Below are 21,791 nucleotides of genomic sequence, written 5' to 3' on the forward strand. Positions count from 1 at the left end.
CAGTCCTCAAAAAGGGCGCAACAGTTCTTAAACCGAACCGAATAATTCTTCATACCGAACCGTTTCAAAATCGAACCGTTCCCAAATCGTACCGAACCGAACCGGTTTGAAGTCCAAACCGATTGATTCGGTTTAAACTACAAACCGAACCGAAACCGGTTCTTGGAACACCACTACCTGTATCATATTGCGACGAATTTTCTCGTAACAACACTACTGGCGCTAGAACGAGCTGAGTACCAGCGTAATCAGTACATTCGGTTCTGGAGGCTTGGTAGCTTAATGTAAGCGGATAGTGTTCTTTACGCCTACACTAAATACAAACATATAAGGGGGGAACATTGAATCCAAAGAGTAAAATACCTACATACAAGCCTGCTTTTAACTTTTGAGACTGTATGCATCTAACACATTCTATTATACAAACACTCATCACTTTGATGTTGGTTGGATTGGAGTTCCGAGCTATAGCACCGAGACTACATGAAACCCACAATTTAAGGTGGAATCCAAATCATTGCAATTGGTTCGAATTTTTCACGGCTCCTCAAATGGAAATGGAACCCAAACTCCGTGCAGCAAACGAGCGCGCGCTAGCCACTAGAATAGCAGAGAGTGCACCATTTGAAATGTTCCTTCAGAGTAATTTAGATTCTTTTATCCTCTAACAATTTCAATCTTCGCTCTGCGATCTTCTTCCGGGAGGCCAGGTGAGGTTTCGAGGAGGAATTTATCTTCTAACATTTTTCTCAATGGTTTTCGTGCAATTGCATTTTTTAATTCTAAACTGACGATCGTTTTGAATTAAAAATACACGAGATATTATGTGAAAACTATTGAGACAAATGTTGAACTCTCGTCGTGAAAGCTTAAAACAACGAATTATCATCTTACATGTACTTAAAACTTTTTTCTCATTAAACTTCACTAAACCTTGATAATTAGTCAAAAATATTATTAGTAAAATAACATTGATGTCAGGAGATGTACAAACGATGGATTCAATACTTTTCTGTAAGTAGACTAAATTTCTTATGCTAAACTGTGTTTTTTTTCTTTTGTTTCTAACCTGTAACAAGTATAAATTAAATAAATCTAAATGAGGCGAAATTACTAACAATCTCACTGTAAAAATCAACGCTATCAACTAAGTTGAATAGATTTTATTTGATTTCATTTTGAGTTTAGCATCCTTTCAGCATCGAGGCTATATGGGGCGTGGAACTACAGTTTAAAGTGGGATAAGAACCACATGAGGTCTCGCTGGGAATCGAACTTGGGGCTCCTATACCAAAGGTGAGTACGTTACCCACATAGCCACGGGGTCGCTCCTACGTTCACTTGTTCTGCAATGTAGTTTAATCAGATCAATCTCGAACCCTCACCTGGTCTCCCGGAGAATATCGCAGAGTAGTGACTGAAATTGCTGAAAGATAAAATAATCTAAGTTGAAGGACAGCGTTGAAGTGTAAGTATTTATATAACTTGTAAGATTAGTGCACCCTGATTTCAATTTCTACACATGTTTGGTGATTATGGAGAGCTGCTGTTTGGAAACAGAACTGCCAACAATAACCAATCCAATTATCCACAGATGTAACATAAATTGTCCCTGCTCGAACCTTTCTTCTCCTAATTTCAAGCTCAGAAATACAGAAATTTGATGAGTAAGCTGAATTTTAGTGTTGTATATATTGCTAAACTAATAAAGAAAAGCTGACTGATTATTAAATATCTACTCACCCATTTATTGAATTGAAGATTTTCTCGTAATAGGACTCATTCTGATGAATACTGCAAAACAGAAAATGGTTTTATATTATTTTACCATAATTGGGTTAAGGATTGTCATCAATTTTTTATATCTGCCATTGTGATTCAAAAGTCCTCAAACTCTGTGTTTAAAGTGTAACTGAAACATGCGAAAATATTTGTGAGTATTGGTGTTTGCGATATTTGTGATGGACTTTGGGAAATGTACAGACTAGCGCCAAATGACAGAGCATATGCTGAGAGGAAAGCGCGAACGCTTCTGATCTTACGAAAGCACACAGATCTGCTTTAATAAAAGCATATTTTGCACGAAAATAGTATGAAAGATATCTTTTAGCAGCGGTCCCCTGCTATTCCTATTCCAGGGAAAGAAACGATGTATATGCTAGTGTCCATTCTAGCGAATATATATATATATATATATATATATATATATACACAGTGGAGTCTCTTTAATTCAAAGTCCAAGGGGACAGAAAAAAATTCGAATTAACCAAACACTCACATTTTTTTAGTAAAATCAAGGAAGCAAAATAACTGTACTGCATATGAAAAACTAACATGCAGTGCACCTTACCCTTAAAGCACCACGTTTTCGTAAGGAATTAGAATACGCTCCGCGATTCGACATTGTGCATAATGCACAACATAGATCACAAACGAATCTGCTTACATTTTTGTCACTGCTTTTAGTTCAGTTAATTGGAATTGTACAAATGTCTCGCACAAGTCATTTGCTAGTGGAGGACAGGGTTCAAGATCATTCCCACTTCTATAGAAGGGATGGACACTTCCAGGTTATTGAGGAGGAGGAGAGATGCATACCAACCACCTTCTGCTAGATTCTCTAGAGCGAGAGGGGGTCCAGCGGCGGTGGTATCAACAAATAATGCTTTCTCTTTCCCACGGTCGCCTCTGGATAAAAGATAAACAAAAAAACATATTGGAATTGCGTTGTTCTGTTTGCAATCTGTCGAACACTACAAATTTTTCCACTTCGAATTATCCAAACTGGAGATTCAAAAGTTCGATTTATCCACAATTTTTTACCATTGTTTTTAATACAGTTTTCAAGGGGAATAGACTTTAGTTCGAATTAAAAAGAGTCTGCTGTATATTGTGGCGTAGCTCATTTCTGGACAGGGAATTACAAGCTTTTCCCTCAACTGTAAATTCATATATGTGCCTTGACATTGTCACCAAGTTCGCAGCTATACCTGGAGAAGATGAAGGGTATTATTGGATACAATAAGACGGGACCAGGCACACCTAAAACATGAGCATGGAGATGCTCCGCGAATTCTTTCAAAATCCACTGATATCGAAAAATTTGTGGCTTCCTTACTCACCTGGCTTGGGTCTACCAAATTTTTATGTGTAGGGTTATTTGCATATATGTGCTTCAATATTTATGGTACATCATAATTATAGCCGTAAGAGACATACCAACTAACATAATGAAAAAAAAAAAAAAAATGGCAATGAATGTAGATAGCCTATTTATTGTATGTAATGTATCTTGTTCATCACTACATTTTCTAAATAGCAAATCCCACCAGTGAATTTTGTGATCGACAAGAAACGTGTGGGTGGGTGGTGTTCTCTTTCTTCTCACTTTCTTCATTCCACCATTTTCATTCATCTCATTATCACAGTCTTCTTTAGTCTCGGAGAATAACTGTCGGAAAGAAATTTATACATAAATTAGAATAAATTTTAATTAAGAGTTCGGAGACTTTTGAATCGCACTGAATATATACGTAACTTTCTGAAATAATATGTCGTCAAATCACTTATGGCATCACAGGTTTAACCAATGAAGTGGACGAAGGAAGAAACCCAGGGTAGTTTATCAGAAAGTTATTTTGTACTTCCTAAAACAATTACGCAGAAATTATAATCTTATTCTTTGATTTCTACATTATATTATAAAAGGTGAAAAAGGAAGCATAGGATTCATGAGCAGCCTTAACATAGCACAAATAAACACAAAATATTATTTTACATAGAAACATACAAATCACTTGAATGAGAAAAAGCAAGAAGGCTACTACTCACGCAAAAATAATTTTCTTCTACATGCAACAGGTTAACAAGTGTGTTTTAGGTGTCTGTCTGGTCCCGTCTTATTGTATCCAATAACACCCTGTTGCACGTAGAGGAAATTCTGCTATATATTTTTTGCGGTAAGTAGTAGCCTTTTTGCTTTTTCTCATTGAATTTTATCACTGTTCGCAAAAATTGTGATGTATATTGAATATTAACTTTGAAATTAAAATAAAACACGGGTGTAACAAGTGACACTTCAAATCAGTATTTCATTAATTGTTAATCATCTGCTTTAAAGGATACAAAATATAGAAGATACTGAGGTGCAAGGAGAATTCTGTAAAAACATTATCAATGCAAATGTGTAAGTTTTGTATACAGTAAAGGTTAACCTAAAGTGAAGAATTTTTGCTAGCAACATTAGTTTTCTGAAAGCTTTTGTGCAGAAAAAGACGATAATTTTTGCCGAAACGTTCACCTATGTGTACTTAACACAAATCTACAGTAGACTTAAAGAGATCTTGATTGTTCTTTAAGTAATTTAAACCAGCACTGCCATCACACTATACTAACCTAAACATACATATATAAAACTGTTTTCTATTTTATCAACTTTTCTGAGAATTGTGTCCGTCTGAATATGCCCTTTTGGACATAAATCCAGCGCTGATTTCTTCTTTTACAGTACTTTTAAAACTTTTGGGTTTTATTTCCATGTTCTAAGTACTTGTTTCTTAACAAGTTAATGTGATATCTCAATCACATATTCCACTGAGGATTGCATCCAGAATTACATGCACAGAAAGCACGAGAGCTAAACACTTGATAATATTTCGTTACCAACCTACCCATAAAAGATTCTATTGAAGACGAATTTACGACCACGTAAATATTTGACTATCTAGTAAAACATCTGCGACTAGTAAAATATTTGACACCAACACTACTTATTTCAGAGGCGATCCTGTACACATAACTTTTGTCAGATAAGTTCCAGAACGATTTTTAACAGGGTGGAAAAAATCATGATTTTTTAAAAATTATTTTTGTTGATTTTTTTGATTTAAATCAAATCTTTTTCCTCGTATAATACAGGTCGCGAACTGAAGAAAAAGTATTAGGAATTAGTATTAAACGCTAATTATGCCATTTAAGTGAAAGTATTGGGGTTGAATTTTGAATTATCCCCAATTGTTAACCTATATCAATGTTTCTTAACCAAACAATGTTTCTTAACCCTTTTAAATTATGGCTCTTTTTAAAGGTAAATTATAGACTTTCAGTCAAGCAGCTACAGCATCATCCCTATTTATCGTAGGATCATGGTACATATGTCACTCTCTTTAGAATAGAACAGCTTTTGAAGCGGCAACATTTACATTTCCCTATCATGTCCCTGAAGCGGAAAATTTTGAGAGTAATCGGCATTCCTTTTTACTTTTTTCTTTTTAAATTGATCCCCTCTGGATTCCCCTGTGTTAACACAGATCTCAAAATCAACTGGGAAATACTAAGGGTGTACTAAATGTGTGTACAATATTTCAAGCTTCTATTTTGAGTAGTAAGGGTGAGGAAACTATTTAACAATAAGCTAAGAACATCCTCACAATGCCCCAGATGACCCGGATGTAATATAAAAATTTCCTCAGACATCCCTATTTATCCTAGGATCATGATTTGTACATTATTCTCTTCAGAATAAAACAAATTTTCAAACGGTACCCTTCAAATGTCTCCATATATCTGGGGCGGGTAAATCACGAAAAAAAGGAATTTTCTGTTAAAAATATATCTATATTTTTAAAATTTTTACCTCTGTGGACCCCTCCCCCTGTTTTAAGGCAGAGATCTGAAAAAATCTGAAAAATATTGAGGGGTGCACTGAGTAAATGTGCAAAATTTCAATTTTGTAGGTGCAAAAGTAAGCCCGCGAAAAATAATATTCCCCAAATACCCCAGATTCCCGTATAAAACAGGATCTTAGCTAACATTTTCCTGAGACATCCCTATTTATAGTAGGAGCATAGTACGCACATCTTTTCTTCAGAATAGAACAGCCTTTCAAACGGTACCATTCATATGTCTCCATCTGAGGCGGGGAAATCACGAAAAAAGCTATTTTTGTTAAAAATATCCTTTTTTAAAAACATTTTTGCCCCTCTGGACCCCGCTGTTTCCACGCAGAGATCTGAAAACATCTGAGAATTATTAAGGGGTGCACTGAACGAGTGTGCAAAATTTCAGTCTTCTGAATGCAAAATGTAGCCCGCCAAAAAATAATAATACGCATAACAAAAAAATATCTTTTTAAATTTATGACGCCATCACACACTATGCCTCAACGCAGAAAGGCGTGAAAGCATATGTAACGTGTTCTAAAATGCCTCCAGTCTTGAAGAAAACGAAGTATAAAAAGCCTTATTGGCACTTTTTTAACCGAATAATGAAGACTCTACCCTATCACCTAAAAATAGGTGATATAATTTAAAAGGTTAAGCATTAATTTAAAAAGTTAAGCATTAAGGAAAAAGTACAGCAACGTTTATCAAAATGACGCATTTTATCACAAAAGTTACTGATATTTGGCAGGGGCCTATTTTGAAAAACTCAGAACTAGCTTGCAGCATGAAATACATAAATTTCGCCTAAAGTTATAAAATTAAAAAAAAAAAAAAAAAAAAAATGGAGAGGGGATAGACGCCCTATTATCTGGGAACAAACAAACAGACACTCACAAAAAAGAATTTTCGTACTAAATGTCAATGGTGATTTCCCCGTTGGAATAGTTAACGATTTGAAAACCCAAACCCAATGTTACGAAAAGAAGAAAGTAGGATTGCTCCGTTACCTATTGAAAACGGGACTTTTCCTAATCATCCTCTGCATGACACCTGTTTCCATACTACACTGTACATTTGAGTCTCATTGTATTATGATTATTAACTTCCATAATCGAAACAACAGAACAGAAACCGGATTTTACTTATTTTCACTTTAAATTAATTTATTTCGGAATTCGATTTAAATCAACGATTTGTATTTAAAAAATCAAGTGATTTAAATCTTAATTTATATCGTGATTTAAATCAGACTGATTTAAATCAATCCACCCTGATTTTTAACCCTTTTGAAACGGGCATAACACATACACTATGTGATCAAAAGTATCCGGACACCTCCAAAAACATACCTTTTTCATATTAGGTGCATTGTGCTGCCACCTACTGCCAGGTACACATTATCAGCAATCTCAGTAATCATTAGACATCGTGAGAAAGCAGAATGGGGCGCTCCGCGGAACTCACGGACTTCGAACGTGGTCAAGTGATTGGGTGTCACTTGTGTCAGAAGTCTGTACGCGAGATTTCCACACTCCTAAACATCCCTAGGCCCATTGTGTCTTATGTGATAGTGAAGTGGAAACGTGAAGGGGCACGTACAGCACAAAAGCGTACAGGCCGACCTCGTCTGTTGACTGAAAGAGACCGCCGACAGTTGAAGAGTGTCGTAAAGTGTAATAGGCAGACATCTATCCAAACCATAACACAGGAATTCCAAAATGCATCAGGATCCACTCCAAATACAAAGACAGTTGGCGGCCATATTTTTTAAAAATAGCGGGTATCCACGCCGCAATTTTCGGATTTTTTAAGTTGAAATTTTCAGAGTAGAAGCACAAGACACACTAAATTAGCTGTATATATTTTGGCGGTGAGCAACGTAAAACTTCAAAATGACGGCCGTTTTTCAAAACAGGAGTGAATAGAAAATGGTTACAAGTTGTGACAATGATAATCTTGATATATAAATCACAATTTAACACTTTACCCCAAAGGCATTGAAATATTTCGAAAAACCCAATTAAACCCGAAAATACCCGAAAAACCCATATGGGCCCATGTGGGTTGGCTTTTTCAAAAAAAGCCAGAGTTTTTTCAAACCCTGCTTTCACATAGACAAAGGCGCAGAAGAAAACGAGAATTGGCATCGAATTATTGAAAAAAAAAAAAAAAGAAAAAACCTCAAAAATGACACCATATTAATTAGTTGGTTTAGAGGTTAATGCTCCTTTCAGCAACGAGGCTACATGAGATTTGCTAAAACTGGGATCTCAACTATAGGAGTTCTCACAGGGAATCAAACTCGGGACTCTCACCAAATCAGCTAGCTATACGGCTACGACGGAGATTGGTCCTACATACCTGTTAAACAACAATGCCATTGGTACTACGAATACGACCCTGAAACGAATAAATTACTGCATGGGGCGCACACTGCTTCACCAGTTTCGTAAAAATGACGCGGTAATCAATACTAATACTACTACTACTACTACTACTACTACTAATAATAATAATAATAATAATAATAATAAAAGACAATGTTTATCGCATTGACTGACACAAGAGACGTACATTAAGAATTTGCCTCTAGAACAAATGATGAATCATGACTTTTCATTGAAAAGTTTACTTCAAGCAAATCAGGATTTGACTCGACTTATAGTAATCCGGTTAATGATTTGTATTTTACGATACGGCAAGGCTCTATACTGCTGTACCGGTGTGGACATATCTAATCAAAAACCGTATATCTGCTCTTCCATATCCTCAACTTCATCTCCATGTGATGTGAAAATTTCCCCCTTCCCCCCGCAAAAAAATCTATCAGTTCAAAAATGAAATGAAATGAAATCTTTGAGTTTTACATCCCACGATTATGCCGGTTAGGCTAAAGGAGACGGTGATGATGAGTCATGAATGAAATTGTGGAATGAAGAAAGTGGGAGGAAACGGGAGAACCTCGAGGAAACCCACGCACACGGTGTTTGTCCACCACAAAGTTCACTTGGCGGGGGCTGGGATCGAACCCGGGACCCGAAGCACCAGAGGCGAACGCTCTACCACTGAGCCACCGCGGCTCTATCAGTTCAAAAGATATGATTGATGTGCTGAGAAACGCTTCAAACAGGCTGCCCGTACTTACTTCCGAGACCCAACGAACACATAGATAATGAAGGGGAGAGGACTACCTTTGACAGGACTAAAGCAAGGCCTATTAGTTGATATGTAGATTATCTTATATATATATATATATAGATAGATAGAGAGAGAGAGAGAGAGAGTATCAGTCCGGAACTCATCTAAAAATGATTATATACACATTAAAGTAAATAAAGTTTCTGTAAATTCAAGAGATGCCCACTTTTGCTCCTCCAAATCACTAAAAAGTTAAGCTAATCGTCGAATTTTTTAAAAAAGTTTATAATAATTGGGAGAAGAAGATGTAAATACCTTTTGAGTTTATTTATACGATTGCTTTTCGAGCGATTTGCATTTCAGGGCTCATAGTGGTCTGGTCTCTTTTAAATAATTGAAAAGTGACCAAAAACACACGAAAAGGTGACCAAAATCTCATCATGCATTTTTTTTTCATTTGTCAAGATCTCCATCACCTCTCTCTTTGTTGTTTTGTTTCTTTTTTTTTTTTACTTCTTGTTTTAGCTTCCTCCTTTCTTAGGTTTTCTAAGTATGCTTTGTAGTTACGGTAAGCAGACTTAGCAGATGTAAGAAGCTTCTGAGTAAGTGGAACCAGTTCTGGCCTATTTCCGAATTTCTTTATAACAGACATTATATTTAACTTAGCATTGAGAGTTCCGAAAGCCATGAAATATTCAAATTCATTGCCTACTCTTAAGAAAAACATACAAGAAGCATAACACAAGGCGAACATGATGAACCACACAAACACACACACAACGCTGAGCGGAGCGTTAACTATTACGAGAGAAAACTAAAAGACTATTATGATAGAAGAAAGAATAGACACAGAAGGGTTCTCAACCCCACCTTGAGAGCTTAAGCATCCACCAACCATCTATTCTGCTTTAGAAATAATAAAAGCTGACTGTTTCACATGTGGCAGCAAGTACTAAAGCTTTCAGAAAAGTAATGTGTACCAAGTTTCGGCCATTTTCTATTTATTTTTATATTTTTCTTAGAAACCTGCCAATGTAAAACATAAATCACTCAAAAAAGTCACTTTACCTTCCAAAAGAGTAACTTTTAGTGAAAAATTTGGAAAAAAGTAACTTTTTGTGAGGAACTTGAAAAAAAGTAACTTTCAGTTACAAAAGTGACTCGCTATGAGCCCTGGCATTTCGACTGGATTAAAGCAGCTGCAAGAAATACTAATTTATTCATTGATATTTATATATAAAATTTATCATTCATATATATATATAATGAACTGATTATTAGTGCTGCGCTAAAAGAAACTTTTCCTTTTTCCACACATCATACTTACATTAAACTTTCTACTGAAAAAGAACTAAAAGCGAGCCAGACATACTAACGGCAAATCGTTTATCTTATAAGTCTGTTTTTATTTATTCTCTAAACTAACAACACGGTGTCTACTAAAATTCCAAAATGAAATTTCTTGACTTTTTCGTGACCTTTTCTTTACCAAACCATAAAATTTTGTAACATTCTCAAGAGCGAATTTGGATGAGAATCAGGCTGAATTTTCATGCATGCGATAGAAGCGTGCTTCGCTTGTAATTTGGCAACGTACGTTTTATACAACAAAATTTTCCAGTCTGTATTTATATTTGTACAGATTAAAAAAATTCGTGACCCAAAAGCTAAATTTCTTGACTTTCATAACCATTTTCTGATTTCGTGACTTTTCCATGACTTTCGTGACCGATAGACACCCTGAACAAGATACAATAAAACATACAATAAAAATAACCAAGTTAATTTGTTAATTTAGTTGCTTTCTCACATGTAAACTTACGTAGTGACATTCAATATGAATAAAACCATAAATTTTGAACGTTTCTCTTTCGCATAAAGAGAATGATAAACTGCACTTTCCACTCATATGAACTTTGACTCCACATTTTCTGTATTTTTAATACTGTAGCCTAAAAGTAGATGATCTTGTTGGATGGGTAATTAGCAGTTTAAGAACCCTTTTGGATATATATATATATATATATATATATATATATATATATATATAAACAATTGCAACACATAAACCATAAAAAAGGTATACCAGTTCCCAGTGGATGAACAAGTGACTCGGTTTCCACGTTAAGCCGTACGTTCTTGTCTCATATAACGTTCATGCTGAAAGAGATGTCTAACTCAAATCTAACTAACTACGTTAAACAAATCTGTTGCCTTTTAACTGTACTTTAATACAGACAGTATCTCTCATCCTTTTTAGATACGTCGAAAATACTTGTAGGCAGGGTGGATTGATTTAAATCAGTCTGATTTAAATCACGATTTAAATCACTTGATTTTTTAAATAAAAATCATTGATTTAAATCGAATTCCGAAATAAATTAATTTAAAGTGAAAATAAGTAAAATCCCGTTTCTGTTTTGTTATTTCGATTATGGAAATTAATAATCATAATACAATGAGACTCAAATATACAGTATAGTATGAAAACAAATGTCATGCAAAGGATGATTAGGGAAAATCCCGTTTTGGACAGGTAACGGAGCAATCCTGCTTCCTTCTTTTCGTAACATTGGGTTTGGGTTTTAAGATCGTTAACTATTCAAACGGGGAAATCACTATCGACATTTAAGACGAAAATTCTTTTTTGTGTGTGTCTGTTTGTTCCTAGATAATAGGGTGTATTTAGAGGGGTCCTATCCCCTCTTCATTTTTGTTTTTTGTTTTATAACTTTAGAAGAAATTTATGTATTTCATGCTGCAAGCTAGTTCTGTTTTTTTTTTTTTTTTTTTTTTTAAATAGGCTCCTGCCAAATATAAGTAACTTTTGTGAAAAAAGTGTCATTTTGATAAACGTTGCTGTACTTTTTCCTTAATGCTTAACCTTTTAAATTATATAATTAAATTATTATATTTAAATTATATTATATTTTTAGGTGATAGGGTAGAATCTTCATTATTCTATTAAAAAGTACCAATAAGGCTTTTTACTTCGTTTTCTTCAAGACTGGAGGCATTCTAGAACACGTTACATATGCTTTCACGCCTTTCTGCGTTGAGGCATAGTGTGTGATGACGTCATGAATTTAAAAAGATGATATTTTTTGTTATGCGTATTATTATTATTATTATTTGGCGGGTTATATTTTGCATTCAGAAGACTGAAATTTTGCACACTCGTTCAGTGCACCCCTTAATAATTTTCAGATGTTTTCAGATCTCTGTGTGGAAACAGCGGGGTCCAGAGGGGCAAAAATGATTAAAAAAAGAATATTTTTAACAAAAACAGATTTTTTCGTGATTTTCCCGCCTCAGATGGAGACATATGAATGGTACGGTTTCAAAGGCTGTTCTATTCTGAAGAAAATGATGGGTACTATGCTCCTAGGATAAATAGGGATGTCTCAGGAAACTGTTATCTGAGATCCTGGTTTATAAGGGACTCTGGGGTATTTGGGGAATATTATTTTTCGCGGGCTTACTTTTGCACCTACAAGATTGAAATTTTGCACATTTACTCAGTGCACCCCTCAGTATTTTTCAGATTTGTTTCAGATCTCTGCTTTAAAACAGGGGAGGGGTCCACAAAGGTAATTAAAAAAAAAAAAAGATATTTTTAACAGAAAATTCCTTTTTTTCATGATTTACCCGCCCCAGATACATGATGGGGACATTTGAAGGGACCCGTTTGAAAATTTGTTTTATTCTTAAGAGAATAATGAACAAATCATGATCCTAGGATAAATAGGGATGTCTGGGAAAATTTTTATATTACATCCGGGTCATCGTGGGAATGTTCTTAGCTCATTGTTAAATAATTTCCTCACCCTTACTACTCAAGATAGAAGTTGAAACTTTGTACACACGCTTAGTACACCCCTTAGTATTTCCCAGTTGGTTTTGAGATCTGTGCGTTAACACAGGGGAATCCAAAGGGGATCAAAATGTTTTAAAAAAAATAAAAAAAAAAAAAAAGCCGATTACTCTCAAAATTTCCCGCTTCAGAGACAATGATAGGGAAATGTAATGTTACCGTTTCAAAAGCTGTTCCATTCTAAAGAGAGTGATGTATGTACCATGATCCTAGGATAAATAGGGATGATGCTGTAGCTGCTTGACTGAAAGTCTATAATTTACGTTTAAAAGGAGCCATAATTTAAAAGGGTTAAGAAACATTGTTTGGGATTGATATAGGTTAACGATTGGGGATAATTCAAAATTCAACCCCAATACGTTCACTTAAATGGCATAATTAGCATTTAATACTAATTCCTAATGCTTTTTCTTCAGTTCGCGACTTGCATTATACGAGGAGAAAGATTTGATTTAAATCAAAAAAATCGATTTAAATCAAAAAAATCAACAAAAATGATTTTTTTAAAAAAATCATGATTTTTTTCCACCCTGCTTGTAGGATATATGGAAATTCACAAGCATTTGGAGTTCTGCTTTTATTAGTTCACAGTAGCTTCTGCTCCTGGATATCAGTATATCACGATATATCGAAACTGCGATATGATCGAGACGTGTTAACAGTTGAAGGATAAGGTATTGAAACCAAATTATTCTTAATCATAAAGCTGGGGTTGCATCAAGATAAAAGTAAAAACGCAACCATTGTATTTTCTATTCCAATACTAAATTACATTGTTGGGTTGCGAATTCATCCCATATATATATATGTGTGTGTGTGTCCGTGAAAATTTTAAAAAAAATCGCACTATCAAAATCGTATAAAAGCATTTTAAAAATGTCGAACACTATGATTTCTTTAATTTATTACATAAACGTTAGAAATCGTTCTAGAAGAAAATAAATACATATAAAACTTACGGGGAAATCGTAAGATCTGACTAGCCTATTTAAACGTCCGTCAAGCTGGCCCGCACAAATTTCATATTCAAACTAAAACAGTACAAAAAATTTGTACTCAATATGTACCAATTTGTACCACTAAAATTAGAATTTGTACCCCCACCAATTTCGAAAAAAATGAAATTTTGATAGCGGGCCAGCTTGACGTCAAGCTGGCCCGCACAATTTATTTTTCTTTCCAATTCAAACAAAAACGGTACCAAAAATTTGTACCCAATATGAACCAATTTGTACCACTAAAATTAAAATTTGTACCCCCACCAATTTCGAAAAAAATGAATTTTTGATGGCGGGTCAGCTTGACGTCAAGCTGGCCCGCGCAATTTATTTTTCTTTCCAATCCGAACAAAAATGGTGCGAAAAATTTGTACCCAAGATGTAACAATTTGTACCTCCACAATTAGAATTTGTACCCCTACCGATTTCGAAAATATGAATTTTTGATGGCGGGCCAGCTTGACGTCAATCTGCCCTGCTCAACGCATTTTTCTTAATTCGAATGAAAACTGTACCAAAAATTTGTATCGAACGTGTACCAATTTGTACCACGAAAAGTACAATTTGTTTCTCCACCCATTTCGAGAAATTTGAATTTATGTAATTTTTAAAACTATACCTTATTTGGTCAAACCAGGAGGTAGTGAACAGTACCAAATAGACAATATTCTAATCGGAAACAGATTCAGAAACCAAGTAAAGCTATGTACAAGTTACTCAGGTGCATATGTGGGCACAGATGACTCCCTCGTGTTGGTTATCGATCTCTATAAGATGACGCGAATATTATAACCGTGCATCAAGTGGAATTCACTCAAACTAAGAAAGATGTCAAGACTCATAAAGAATTCTGGAGAGCGACAGATATATGAAATGAAATTTTGACTTTTACGTCCCACGGTTATGCCGGTTAGGCTAAAGGAGACGGTGATAATGAGTAATGAATGAAATGGTGGAATGAAGAAAGTGGGAGGAAACGGGAGAACCCCGAGAAAACCCACGCACACAGTGTTTGTCCACCACAAAGTTCACTTGGTGGGAGCAGGGTTTGAACCCGAGACCCCTAGCACCAGAGGTGAACGCTCTACCACTGAGCCACCGCGGCCTCGACAGATAGATGAGTTACCACGACAGATACCGCAAAAAATATTATGTAAGAGGGACTTAATGGCAGGAATAATCAAAATCTGTGATGATTACATGGGGAAACAGGAAAAAAGAACTACAAGGCATGGATAATTGAAGAAATATTGAAATTAGTGGAAAAGCGAAGAAGTTGCAAACTAAACAAGGACGACGACGTATACAAGCAATACAGAAACCTGATAAACAAGAAAGGATAGAAAAGAGTGGTTAGCAAATGCTAGGAAATTGATGAAAATATGAAGACTGGAGACATAGAACAAGCTTACAAGAACGTGAAAAATTAAGTTTATCACATCAGAACCATTGCAAATGTAATAAAGGACAAAGACGGAAACGTTCAGGTATAGGAAGAAGATAGAACACATCGATGGAAGGAATGCGCACAAGTTTACAAAGAAACTGAACCGGGAAGGAACGGTGGTAGATGAAGAAGTACATGAAGATTACTTGGGACCATCAATTTTAAAAGTGGAATTTGAAGAAGCAGTGCAAACACTGAAGTCAGATGCAGCAACCGGACCAAATGAAATACCAGCTGAAATTATAAAGAATTTAGGATAACGAGTGAAAGGAGTTTTGTATAAACTAATAAACAAAATGTACGTAACAGGTAAAGTACCAAAAGATTTTGAGAGTTAAATGTGAAAACAATAGTGTTTGATATTACTTGTGTCAAAAATACTTATAAGAATACTTCGAAGACGTGTGGAAAAAAGAATAGAGGAGAACCTGTCCAAAGACCTATTTGGCGTCAGTTAAAGGAACAGGAGAGGCTAAGAGTAAACTTTAGTGGTTGTAAGAGCGTTCATCGATGTAGAAAAGGCATTTGATAACGCGAAATGGAACACACTGTTTAAAGTTCTGAAGAAGAAAGGAACAGACTAGAGAGATAGACGAGTAGTACATGGACTAGAAAACCAAACAGGTCTTATAGGAAGACAAAGAGAAGAGAATAAAGAAAGTTGTAAGACAAGAATGCGGACATTCACCATGGATATTTCGAATATGATCAAATATGATCAAAATGATCGAATATAAAACGAATGACCTACTGTATTGTCAAATACTCTGTCTGCTTTCTTGTAAGCGACCATGTTTCGCAACAATATAGTTCAACAGGCATGGTTATCGTTTTATAAATATTTTAAGCTTCAAGTTTCTCAGCATAATTCATGAAGATCAAAGATTTTGAACTGAATAATAACACGAATTCCCGGCTTTCAGTCAAGATGTAATTTCTTCTTACATATAGTTTTGGTCTGCTAATGTTGATGCTACATTTTTGAAAGTATCCACTTTGTCGAAAATATTATTTCATATTTTGACATATCCATATGCAGTATTATAATCCCAGCGGATTTCCATGTATTTAGATTTCTCTCTATATCCTTCTAAACCCATGTCCCTACAAGCGTCCAATAAAACCTCATTATTATATTTTCATTTCTTTTCGAGTATTAATCGAATGGTAAATTGATTAATAATTAAATTGATCAATTGAACCTAAATTTACAATGTTAACGTCCAGCAATTTCATCCGCGTATGGCGTCAGTCTTGCTATGTTTGAGAGAATTTTATAGCATGTTGACAGAAGACAGATGCCTTGATCAGTGACATATTTAAGGGAGAAGCTTCCGGGCTTAAACCCCTCCCGAAATCTTACTTACTATAGTAAAGTAAATGAAATATCTTGCAGAATTTTCACATTTCCAGGCAAAGCCCCCCCGAAAGTTAGCAAAGCCCCCCGAAACAAAATCGAAAATATGTCAGTGGCCTTGATAATTATTACAGTCGATCTTGTCGCCTTTCTTGGAATCGGAACAATGATTGATTCGTGGTGGACGAAATCGTATCCGTGGGTTTTCTGGGGATTCTCTTGTTTTTTCCCTGTTTCTCGTTCCACCATTTCTTCCATCACACAATTTCATCCGTCTTCTTTAGCACTTAGCTTGCATAAAAGTGGAACTTTAAGCTAAAAAGTTCATTTCATTTTTTCGATGATTGATCACTTCTAATCTTGTGGCAATTCCTCCCTCTTTACAGATGAGGAAAATGAGTTTCTGAAACTCGTTTCACAATTTCCTCCCCCCCCCCCCAGCTAAAATTTCGTCTACACCCAGAGATTTGTATTCCTTCCATTCTTTAATCAATCTGTTGAGTAGTTTAGACGTAGTAGATGTATTTTCTTTCTTTTTTCCTGATTGGCTTTATATTAGAGCGAAATTATTATTTTTAACTTAGTTATTTTCCAAGTTAAATGATACGTTCAATAGAACACATGAAGTTATGCACAGAATACATAATTATTAGTATATGGGACACCAGTCTATGTAAGAAAATTCGGACAAACTAACAGACACTGAGCAGTGTTTATTTCAAAAAATAATGTTCCGGGGGGAGGCTCAACGGTATTCGGAAGAGCACTTATTATTTTCACCTGGTACCGGTACTGTTCTATTTATTATTATATTATAGACGTATTATTCTGGTCTCCTCCGGAGGCACTCACACAGCTCCGGGGGGCACTAGCCCCTAAAAAACATGTCTGGAAAACATGTCAGCCCCGAAAAACATAGCAGAGTTCCGGGGGACACTAAGTATCTAGTTAAAATTATTACAACTATTGTAGATACACTTTAGGTTTTAATTACGGTTAAAAGCAATCGGGCCCCTGACAAAATCCGGCCCTCGAAACCATTTCGTCAGGCCAGTTGATCGGTTATAAATTTTTTTTTGTGATATATTATACTAAATTGAAATTTTTCCAACTCTCAATTCTATAGTGTTAAACTACGTCAGTCAACTTCCCTCCTGCAACTTGACCATGATGATAAGACTTAGATAATGGGAGTTGTTAGCGGGGGTGATGGGGAACGCGTCCCCCCAAATTTTTAGGTAAAATACCAAAAAAGATAACGCAGTAATATGAAATTTAGTGAACTCCATGCATCTCCCCCAGAATTGAAAAGCTAAAAAAGAGTATGCTCAGAGGCCAACGTTATCTTCTCTTCACTCCAACTCCTTCCCATTGCACTGGAAAATGCCCTCGACGTTGGTTATCCAACCTGCGACGCCAGCACGACCCATATAACTGGTTCGCTCCCTCTTTTAACTTGCTTATGCTAATTCAGAGACCTTTCTGTGTTTCATTTACTGGATGGAACTATGGGACACGGGAGGCATTGCCACTCCAACTTTTTGACAAAAAGTAAAAATGCCACTTATTAGATGGTCATCTACCAAGACCTGTCAAAATTTGCGAGACTGTACTGTAGGTCTTTCCCCCCGCAGCAGACGATTCCTAACTCCGCTTGTACATGTTTCTACGTTTTCATATGTGTATCTACTCAAATTTATAATATACTAGCAGCGTTCACCCTGCTTCGCTAGGGTCACCCCGGAACGCAATAAACTTTGTTACTTAGATAATTTTTACTTTTTCGCTTTCAAGTTATATGATAAAAACCATAGAAGATTGGAGTAAATGTTAACATTATATCGCCTGTTATTTATGTTAACCCGCCGAGTGACACGGTCATGTGGGTTGCATATAAATACGGTTAGATTTAGCTATGATGAGCTAACAAAGGATTTGTACGTTATGAACACTTGAATGGTCAATTATCTCAAGACACTGGTAATTGAAAATTAAAGTGATATGATAAAAACCATCTAGGGTCCAAATCTTAATAACCCCCCAAAAATGAAAGAAATTGGTTCAGCCGTATTAGCGTGATGAGCTAACAAAGGATTTGTACGTTCTCTTTTATATATATAGATATTTGATAAGTAATAGAATTTTCATCATTATTACAGTATTGTATACATGCATTTTTATTTAAATGGCTTTTAAGTTGACAGAAACAATTCACGATGCGAGTTTTCAAAACACAACTCTTTTTGTAAGTAAGTTGGTGTTTTTATCAATTAAGAGAATACGTACCATCTTGAACTACTTCCTCCTTATACTTCATGATTTTCTTTTCGATATAACGCTTCTCAATAGAGGGTGGTTTGGCTCATTTTGGTTGCATGATGAATTCTTGGTCGACCTATTTCTATTCCTCTAAACAGAAATATGAACTGGATACAATTAAAAAAAAAAAAAAAAAAAAAAAAAAAGGCTAGAGGGAAGAGGATGAAGTATGCACTTTCTAAGTCATATGATGTATAGATGCAATCAAAAGCTTTAACCTTATCTCTAAACTAACAATGGAAGACTAAATAAAGATTACACTATAAGACGAATTATATTCAGATTGTGAAATCTCACAATGAACCTCAGTTCCATAAAATTGTTCCTCAAGACGGATGAGGAATTAAATCCAGGATGGGAAAATTAAACAAGTAATTGACAAAAAAGAATAAATAATGCTTTGTTTTTAAACTAAATGTATACACACTGAAGAGAAAAATTCAAATTTGTCAAAATTGGTGGGGGTACAAATTCTAATTTTAGTGGTACAAATTGGTACATATTGGGTACAAATTTTTGGTACCGTTTTTGTTCGAATTGGAAAGAAAAATAAATTGTGCGGGCCAGCTTGACGTCAAGCTGGCCCGCCATCAAAAATTCAATTCTTTCGAAATTGGTAGGGGTACAAATTCTAATTTTAGTGGTACAAATTGGTACATATTGAGTACAAATTTTTTGTACTGTTTTAGTTTGAATATGAAATTTGTGCGGGCCAGCTTGACGGACGTCTATTTAAGCTGTAGTTATCGTTCTTCATAGTTCTGTTGTTGCGAACCGTTAAAGCCCCCCCCCCCCTCAAAAAAAAACCTTCATTCTATTCATATATAATTTAAATGAATAATGCAAATTTATTTAAGCAAAACAAAACAAAAAAAACATATATTAAAAAAAGCATGGATTTTGTCCTTTGTTTATTTTATTTACTTTTTACTACGGTTCAATATTTATGTTTGGAAAATAACTTACAAAATGGGCACTACTCTGGCTCCAGCTCCTTCAATATATTTGACGTATGATGCTGCTATGTAACTGGTGTAGTTTCCCGGATAGTGATTCTGAAGCGTGTGTGATAGCTCTTGCGACAAAATACCTGGAAAAAACATTGAAGTAGCAAAGTATTTGTGACATTTTCTTCAACTCAGTATAGATATAAAACAAAAAAAATAACAGTATTGTTCTTCGTCTCCGAATCCATAGAAAATACAAGTGTGGGGTCTACTGTCAAGGCTAGAAGTTACTTGGAGCTCATACAGACGTTCTAAAGAAACTCTCAGATTTTAAATTACAATTACCGATCACTAAGATTTACAATGTTGCAGGAGCAAAACCCATTTACCAGCGTCAAAATACGAGACTACTTTAACGAGTTAGCGTAACTAAACGGTCATTGACGTAATCTAACAATCAAGAGATGCCAAGTCTGAATGTGGAGGTCAGATATCTTATCCGACGATTCTGTAGAATTTTTCTCAATCTTACTACGAGAATGCTGTTATCGTACCTTCCGAAACTTTGTTAGAATTCCCTCTCATCACCCTAATTGTACATGAAACAGTATAAATATTTTTTATTGTATTTTACTTGATTTTGAGTTTAGCACTCCTTTCAGCAGCTACGCTATATGAGTACGCAGACCTACAGCTTAACGTGGGATCCGACCACATGAGTTCTCGCAGGGAATCGAACCCGGGTCTTCCAATCTAAAGACGCGTACGGTACCCGTTTAAACATGAAGGAACTCTATTTAATATATAACAACATATCAACCACAATAATAAGTGCGTGAATTACTGTCTTTACAAACATTTTACAAGAGTAATACGCTGTACAAGAATCATTCCGATTGCATCACATATGTCAAAACTACAACGATATTCCGGGAACTTTATGACTGCCCTGGTATGTTTGTTACACTTTGTAAGTAAATTCTCAATATCTTCCATTTCTTCCTTGAAAATCGCAAGATCATGCTCTTTTCTGTATAAAAATCTGGCAACCCTAAGCTTAAAATGGAATTCAAACTATTACTCGATTTGCACCCGATAGAAATGGTCTTCCATCTGGAGTCGAACGCGGGACCCTTTGACTACAAAGATGACGATTCAATCGACTTATCCTCAAAGGACACCTGATAGAAATATGTTGTACTGATCTCTTATACCTTGAATATTTTAAGAATCGCTTGAGGAGGACAAAGAGATACACAGCTGCACAGAGTCATACGCATTATTAAAATAAATTGACAATTTTAAAAGACTTATACAGTACAGAAGATCTAATTTAGTCCAAGTTAGTTCACTGAGTCAGAAAATAAATACAGTGACTTAATTTAACTCGTATATCAATAAAAGAAGTAAATAAAGATACCAGTCATTGAGGTTATTATGGCTCTGAACTTATATACATATGCAAAAAATACCTTTGGTTTCAAAAAATCTTAATATAATGTTTTCTGGGTTTATAATGAATGAGAAAAGATTTAGATGGTTTGAGTTATAAGAAAATGTCACCATGAAGTTCACACGATTTATGATATTTTTGCTTTTAAATTTATTCAATTTTTGATTCAAACTAAGGTTTAAACCAGCCAACTTTTCATACTGTACTGTAGCCTGTGTTATTTTTAGGCATACGCATTTTAGGCACTTTTGAATTTGACTTTATATACAAACTATATACCAGTGTTAATATTAATTGGATCTATCATCTCTCATTGAAATTTGAATCTTTTATTTAGCGTAGTCAAAGTCACAAATAATGTAATCAATTTTTGCTGATAGTTACTGTATCGCCAGAACATTGATGGAACCTAAAGAGGCATATCCATATAAACTTTAAACTCTTCACCTATTTTTCCTACTATTTTCTCTTTTGATCAAGGAGGTTATACAAATGTACCAACGTTTTTGCGAACAGGTAAATATACACCAAATTTCAAATTGCGAAAAGCCTATCAACTTATATTTTGTCAAGACGTCAAGTTTTTCACAGATTG

At 35.1% G+C, this 21,791-nt stretch overlaps 1 protein-coding gene across 2 annotated transcripts in view; it reads right to left on the minus strand.

Annotated features, from left to right (window-relative positions):
• LOC145680672 (gamma-glutamyl hydrolase-like) overlaps positions 1-21,791 on the minus strand; it is a 58,788-nt gene that overhangs the window by 25,017 nt on the left and 11,980 nt on the right. For both annotated transcript variants that reach the window (XM_081751463.1, XM_081751464.1), the window contains exons 2-3: positions 19,763-19,886; positions 1,744-1,794 (exon numbers count right to left, since the gene is read on the minus strand). In XM_081751463.1, coding sequence (XP_081607589.1) covers positions 1,744-1,794; positions 19,763-19,886 — 175 coding nt within the window. The remainder of the gene's footprint in view (positions 1-1,743; positions 1,795-19,762; positions 19,887-21,791) is intronic.

Source organism: Thermobia domestica, chromosome 3 (assembly GCF_964235325.1).
Source record: "Thermobia domestica chromosome 3, izTheDome1.hap1.1, whole genome shotgun sequence".
In the NCBI taxonomy this organism is placed as follows: domain Eukaryota; kingdom Metazoa; phylum Arthropoda; class Insecta; order Zygentoma; family Lepismatidae; genus Thermobia; species Thermobia domestica.